Below are 7,135 nucleotides of genomic sequence, written 5' to 3'. Positions count from 1 at the left end.
ATTTATGCATAAAATTAGTGAATATACACTGAGAAAATGTTCAAAGGTTGGAAGGTGTGATGTTTGCACAAAATACAAATGTTGTGAATGCAGCCATGGTGAGGTTCCTATTGAAGTTAAAGCAATCAGAAGGAGAGATCATCCAAAAACATTAGAGTCCAATTAAAAACAGACAAGGAAACTGCAGCAGAAGGAATAGTAAGAATGAGATACTTTGTTCTTCCCATTTTAGCAACTTTTGTTTTCTTAGATTTAGTGAGTGACAAATTTGGATATAATTGATTAGAACCTCAGTGACTGGAAGTCTTAAAAAATAGTTAAAGAACATTTGTTGTTTCTGATAAGTAGTATACAATGTGTCCTAGATGTCTTGGTTATGCTGATGCCTGAGGCAATAGATGACTTTTTCCACTGACCTTTGTGTTCATGGATTTTCAGTCTCTGTTACAATATGGCATAATTTTCTTACCATTGCTGGAATAAGATTTGTTACTGGTCTCATTCTTACAGTGCAAATGAAGGTCTAAATTGAGTAATACTGAGCAAAAGTGGTCTTGCTTTAAGAACACTTTTCATCAACACCAAAACAATATCATGGCAGTTTCACTCCATTTTTTTGGAATCCTAAACTCATGCAAAGTTTTATATGAGAAATTGGTCTAATAGATTTTCTTTTATTCAAAACTGCCACCAGAACATGGCAGTTTTTGTACAATTGACTCATAATTTTAATGCTAAATGTTCAATAATTACTTCTAATTCATTATATTGATTTAGTAATTTGTGAAAGAAATGGGCAAGGAAAAATAACTGACTCGTGTAGGCATCAAAATAGTACAAATTATACATCTCTAGGGAACCACAGTAATTTCCTAATTAAATAAAATTTGTTATCGCTATTATTAGTTGTATGATACACGTGTGTGTGTATGTGTTCGAATATAATGCACACCCAATTTTGAAAGGTTAAATTGAAGAACATTTGTTTTTTTACACATCAGTTGTATAAGATGTATTGAATAGTTTTTAAATACAGTAAACAACTATTGATATACTAAATATTCTTAGAAATCTTTTATTAAATTTTTTTGTATCAGTTTTACAAAATTTATTGAAAAGTTTTTACATGGTAATACACTAAGCTAATCATTCATCTTCCCATAAAGTTTTGTCATTGCTAGAATTGTCACTACCATTGGATTTATTAGACTTGTTTCCTTGAATTTTCATCTTTTTCACAGCATGTCATCATTCATACCATCCATTGCATTGACTATGCAACATTTTTGAAACCTTTTAATTAATGATGCTTTAATGATTTTTAGTGATAGCTTCTAGTAAAATACCTAACAAAATTGAATGTGTGTGAATGTAATGTGCAGTCAGTGTTTTGGGAGGTATTTGGAGGAAAAAAGAGTGCATTATAATTGGGCGTATATGGTATTCTTTATTATAATATTTTTATTTATTTTTTTAATAGGTTCAAGTAATCCACAATCCAAGTTGTTTGCAACAGCTTTACCCTCAGCAACATATGCTTCTACCTGGAAATCTCACCTTCCAACAAGCTAGCATGGGTCCAACATTGCAGAACATTGGATCTGCACCAACTCTTAGCTTCCAGCTACAAAACAAAGGACCAATGGACCAAAAAGGAGTGGCTGTCACAGGTCCAACTCTCATTCCAGCAACACCAATACAGTCAGTTAACACAGTTGGGAAGGTTTGTGTTAGTTGATATTTTTACTTCTAAGTATCTTTCTTTGGTAAAAGGAAGAACAAAAACAATTGTACATTTTAATATTTCCTTAAAATCTTTAATTTTTAACATCTTCATAAATATTTCTTAATATTTTGGAAAAGTCTATGAATCTAAAAGAGAGAAGTTCCATTTCTTTTGTTGCTCCTAGTAGAATACGTAATTTTCTGTGGTAATTCTCAAAAAGTGCATGTGACAAGACTTTTTGAAATAAATTACAAGTTGGTTTATAACAGAGGTTCACTATAGAAAATAAAAATGATTTTGGAATCTCACCAGTTCATTACAGTTCATGTTGCCACATCTAGTCATGCTTTAATTGATAATTATGTATTTTGACAATAGTCCTGCAGAATAGTTACAATTGCAAAAGGCTTCATCATAAGGCTGTCTTGTCTAAAGCACACTACATCTTCCTGCGAGGTTTTCATAATCCATATAGTGTACATGTATGACAGTTTCTAAGTGTTTGTTTCAACAGGCTGATCACACACATAAATTTGTAGGTGCTGCATGTGGCAAGTTGAACACCTTTTTTTACTATTGAATAGCATTAACACCCATTACATTCTCCAACTGCTTGAGGTATGTGATGGTTAACCGAATGTTGTAACAGCAATTTCTGTACATGTGACTTGTGGTGCTTTTCCAGACAGAAATCCTTCTTGATTATGCTATTACCTGGGGCAATGGATCACTTTTCCACTGACCTTTGTGTTCTTGGATTTTCAATCTCATCTGTTAAAAGATGGCACAATTTTCTTACCGTTACTGGGGTACGATTTCTTGCTGGTATCTTTCTGAATGATCCTGGTGTGTCAACTTGATCTTTATTTCTTTGTTTTCCAAATAAACGAACTCAAACAGTGTGATGCTCTTTGTTTTATTTTAATATAATTTACAACAATTATCACTTGTCTTTAGTAGCAGTGCTTTTTTTTTTATCATCTTGTAATTAAGTTTTTTCTTTCGTAATATGACAAAGCTGTTACAATGGTAACTTAGTAAAAGCTAGAATTAATAACTGTTATAATTTTTCATCAGATCACGTGGTCTGTGGGTGTGAAACTTTTCGGTAAGCAATTGCTTACATAACTTAAACATAATAAATGTATTCCCTCATGAAATTTAGTCTCTTGGATTTCTCTAACAGCATATGTTTATTCTGACCCAAGTTTAGAACAACTTAAATCATTCAGCTTATGTAATGTAAGCCAAACTGATATACATGAAGGTCAAATTATATAACTAACTTCCAGATATAAAATTTACATTTTTTTTGATACCTATTTTCAAGTGCAGTGAATCTGTGGATTGATTCATCATTCAAACCTGTTATTTGTGGCACAGAATCTACAATTATCATTATTTTATTATTTCATTGGAAAATCAAATGAGAAATGAATCTTGTGTGGATGATCAACTCTATAAATCTTGAGGAAGCTAAAAGATCATTCAGTTTGGCAAAATGAATTAGTTATCATGTTTGAGAAGATGAATCATTTATTTACTAAAATAATTTTGCTTACTTTTTGTTATTAGTAACAAAATAATTGCCTTTCTTAATAGGCTTTTAATTGCTAAATAATTTATTTTTATCTCAAAAGTGTTAAGGTTGGAACAATATATGCTTTTTGTTTTGAAACATTTATTTTGGTTAGCAATCGGTAACACTATTAATACAACAATGCCAAATATTAAAATTTTCAAATGCTACACAATAGATTTCATTGTAGAATATCTTGTAATAGTGTGTTATAATAATAATAATCATTTATAAAACTTATTATGAGACTGGTCAGTTAAATTTACTGTTTATATAACTCACAGTAGAGTTTCACTTATTAAAAAAGTTTTTTGGGTAACACATTGTTTGTAAACCTTTTTGTTTACTTCTTGTTTAATGTGGGTTCTGAAATTTCTACTTCATGCATCCATAAGTTAAAAAGAAATGCAATTTAACTTGGGGTCATGAAACTATATTCATTTCCAAGCATCTGTTGATTAAGAAGGAAATAAACTTGCATCTGTTAATTTTCTTCAATTTCAGAATTGCAAATACAGTAGGTACATGTATATATACCCTTGTGGGAAATGGTAAAAATTATCTTGAAAAACAAAAATCAACATTCTCTATCAGTAGGTTATTATATGCTTCTACTGAATCAAACATGTTAGCTTAGAAATTGTGTAGGTTTGGACATTTAAAATTTGCAGGATTTTATGCTGCATTTTGGTCAATGATCTCTATCATTTTCCCTTCAGAAAAAAGTTTAACTTTTTGTATTTGCCTTAAAGCTTCTTAAAAATAACGCATTAAATTAGCAAGGGTACTTACGGAAAAGTGACCCTGTGATAATTTACAGTAGGATTACACAAATGACTACTATTTTGAGGAAACTAAGGGTGAGAAAAGTTGTTGGTGATCTTATACAGACAAATTTTAATTTTTCACCACCAGGTTATTTACAAATGGTTATAACGACTCACTGCCTTGTATGCTGTTGGTCATACATTTTGTACACTAGCTTCTATTTTTCACTTTTTCCCTTTGGAAGGTGGGACTGACATTGTTGATTTTATAATTTTTACTCAGGGAAGTGGGATTAGTACGGCCAACCTTGTGTCTGGAGGAGGGCAAGTTATCGCAACAGGTGGGAAAAGTTGTGTTGTAGGCCAGGTGATCTCAGCAAAGTCTACTGCTGTTATCCAGGGTCAGTCAGGTTTTGCCCCTTCCACCACAAGCCAACAGGCAGTGGTCATTGGTCAGTTAGGAGTGATTTCCAGCCAGCCATCCATTCTTCCTATACAGAATAAAACCATCGGTGATAGCTCAAGAGGAAAGCAACCTTTTGTGAGTTTTCAGATTGTCACTAAGATAGTGAATATCATTAAAGAATCTATTAACTTATTGTTCATTGTAACAACTTTTGGTAGAAGTGATGGCTCTACCAGTTTATCAAAAGTAGGAAGAGCTTGCATACATGCCAGAAAAAAATAAACATGCGCAATTAATTGTGTTTCACCTTAATCAAATATATTTAAAAAGCTGGTAGTAAATGATCCACTTTTTATCTACACAATTTGTAGAAACCTCAAGCAAGAATGTTATAAAAAAAATTTATAGACAAAACTATAAAACCTTCTGTATTGGAATAATATAATAAATCTGGTAATACGAAGAAGGTGAATGAACAATTATTCAATTCATATTCATATCAAACTAACTGGCAGGTAAGTATTATCAATGAAACTTTATAGAAGGTATATATAAAAATGTTGAGAAAAAGACTAAAATTATACACAGTTTAAAGCAACTTGTAAAATTCTTAAATCGTCACTGAATATAATGTTTAGATTAATTTGAAATATAAAAGTTGTACATGTGTGTGTGCTTCAAGTGTCTTCTTCTCAGCAGTATCCAAAGAATTTTAGATATACATATTGCTTACTGCTTTCAAAATGGTTTGACATGCAGTTTCTAGACCAGTAGAACAGTCATAAAACACCTGAAATTTTTTGGTGTTACAATGATGATCAGAAAAACAGTAGAAAATCAATAGCTTATGAAATGAAAGAATGAAATTATGGATTCACTAATTATATGAATTATGTCTGCTTGAAAGTAATGAAAATCTCAAATGTAAGTCAAAATTTCCTGATGATGGCAAAACAAAAAATTGAGCAACAAATTTTAATTTTGAAATAAATTTTACACTGCTTTGCCAAAAGTATTGAAGTACCTCTTGAACATAAGATATGGCCTACCATTATTCTTTGCAAGGAACTCTTATATATTTCAGATACTGTACATTACTTCTTTTCACATTTTTAGCTATTATTCAGTGTTGCCCTCTATACACAAAATGTTTTTCATATGCCACTATCCTTGAACTCGCATGTACCCTGCGATCAACGTGGTTCAACTGCATCTTGCATGTAAATCATAATGCAACAATCCTCCACCAATAAGAGTGAGACACACCCTCCTGATGCACCCTCCGTTTGATTCTCTTGAACTAACACATCTTGTTAAGTAGTGATTGAGTGCAAATGTTTTTCACTTCTGCTCATATCATGTGTGTGATAGATTTACTATCGTATATCTATTTTAATATCAATGTTTATTTAAGTTAAATTTATATTTAGAAATGCAGATAACTTGTACTGTTAAATCTGTATTGTGAAATTCCCGCCTTTTCACTAAGATTGTAGAAAATTCTCAAGTGTAAGAATCAACAATATATGTATGTATGTAAATACTGGTGTATTGTTTATATTGTGTAAGCTTAAATTTTGAGAAACTCTTATATTGTTGGTTTGCTATAGTTGGTATCCTATATATAAACTTCAGAAGCTATAACCAATTAACTTCAGCGGATTCACATGAGACATTAGTATTGTTATGAAAATTGTTATATAACTTCATCGGTGGACAACTCAGTATGTGGCTGACAAAGAGCACAGAGCTAGCTAGCTCCCTGTTAAGTGAATTCTATCTTCATCTACTCAAAATTAATTTGCTCATTGTGAACCCTAGATGAGATATCAAGGAAGTTCTAGACCAGATAGAGGACTAAATATTGTTTATAAGTTTATACAACTTTTATACATAGATCATTATTTGTAATAACTGTTATTGTAAATTGTGTTATTAAAAACTGTGTGTATCAATCTTGTTTGCAAGGGTCATAAATTGGATACATATCAACATTTATTTAATTTCTCAATCTAAATTATCATTTAACTCAGTTTCAGGTTATTCAAAATTATAATACGTTGCATTATAACTTGGAGATTCATCCGGGATAAATTGTAATACATAACATAATATATTGAGGGTTGCATCGTAGCTGAGAAAAAACATGTACGTATTGAAGCTGAAAGAGAAAATAAATGTCTCTAGGCCAAAAAGGCCCACATTGAAGCCTAAAAAGAAACTAAAAGAAATGGAAATTAGACTGAACTCCGATCGACCAAGGCAAAATGACAAATTTGAAATTAATTGATATGTTAAAGTACCACCATTCAACAAAAATGAAGTTGATAAATATTTCCAACATTTTAAGAAGGTTGCCCAAACCATGGGATAGCCACCGAAAAATGGTCATTATTATTACAAAGTGTCTTAACTGGTGAAGCACAAGAAGCTTATGCCACTCTTTCTTTAGAAGATCGTATGAATTATGATAAGGTTAAAGCAGCTATTCTCAAAGCATACGAGTTAGTACCGGAGACTTATTGCCAAAAATTACGAGGTTATTGCAAACAAGATAATCAAACTTGTATGGAATTTGCCCACGAAAAAGAGGTTTATTTTGATCGATGGTGTAATTCTATGCATATTGGCAATAGTTTCGACAAACTAAGTCAAAT

At 31.4% G+C, this 7,135-nt stretch overlaps 1 protein-coding gene across 4 annotated transcripts in view; it reads left to right on the top strand.

Moving 5' to 3' along the window:
• Positions 1-7,135, top strand: part of LOC106457110 (polyhomeotic-like protein 2) — an 80,610-nt gene that overhangs the window by 35,549 nt on the left and 37,926 nt on the right. For 2 of the 4 annotated variants that reach the window (XM_013916493.2, XM_022382923.1), the window contains exons 4-5: positions 1,481-1,723; positions 4,356-4,613. In XM_013916493.2, the coding sequence (XP_013771947.1) occupies positions 1,481-1,723; positions 4,356-4,613 (501 nt within the window). The remainder of the gene's footprint in view (positions 1-1,480; positions 1,724-4,355; positions 4,614-7,135) is intronic. The other 2 variants (XM_022382925.1, XM_022382924.1) reach the window with 1 other exon arrangement.

Source organism: Limulus polyphemus, unplaced genomic scaffold (assembly GCF_000517525.1).
Source record: "Limulus polyphemus unplaced genomic scaffold, Limulus_polyphemus-2.1.2 Scaffold293, whole genome shotgun sequence".
In the NCBI taxonomy this organism is placed as follows: Eukaryota; Metazoa; Arthropoda; class Merostomata; order Xiphosura; family Limulidae; genus Limulus; species Limulus polyphemus.
The sequence above is the reverse complement of the archived record's forward strand: the minus strand, read 5'-3'. Positions and strand labels throughout refer to the sequence as shown.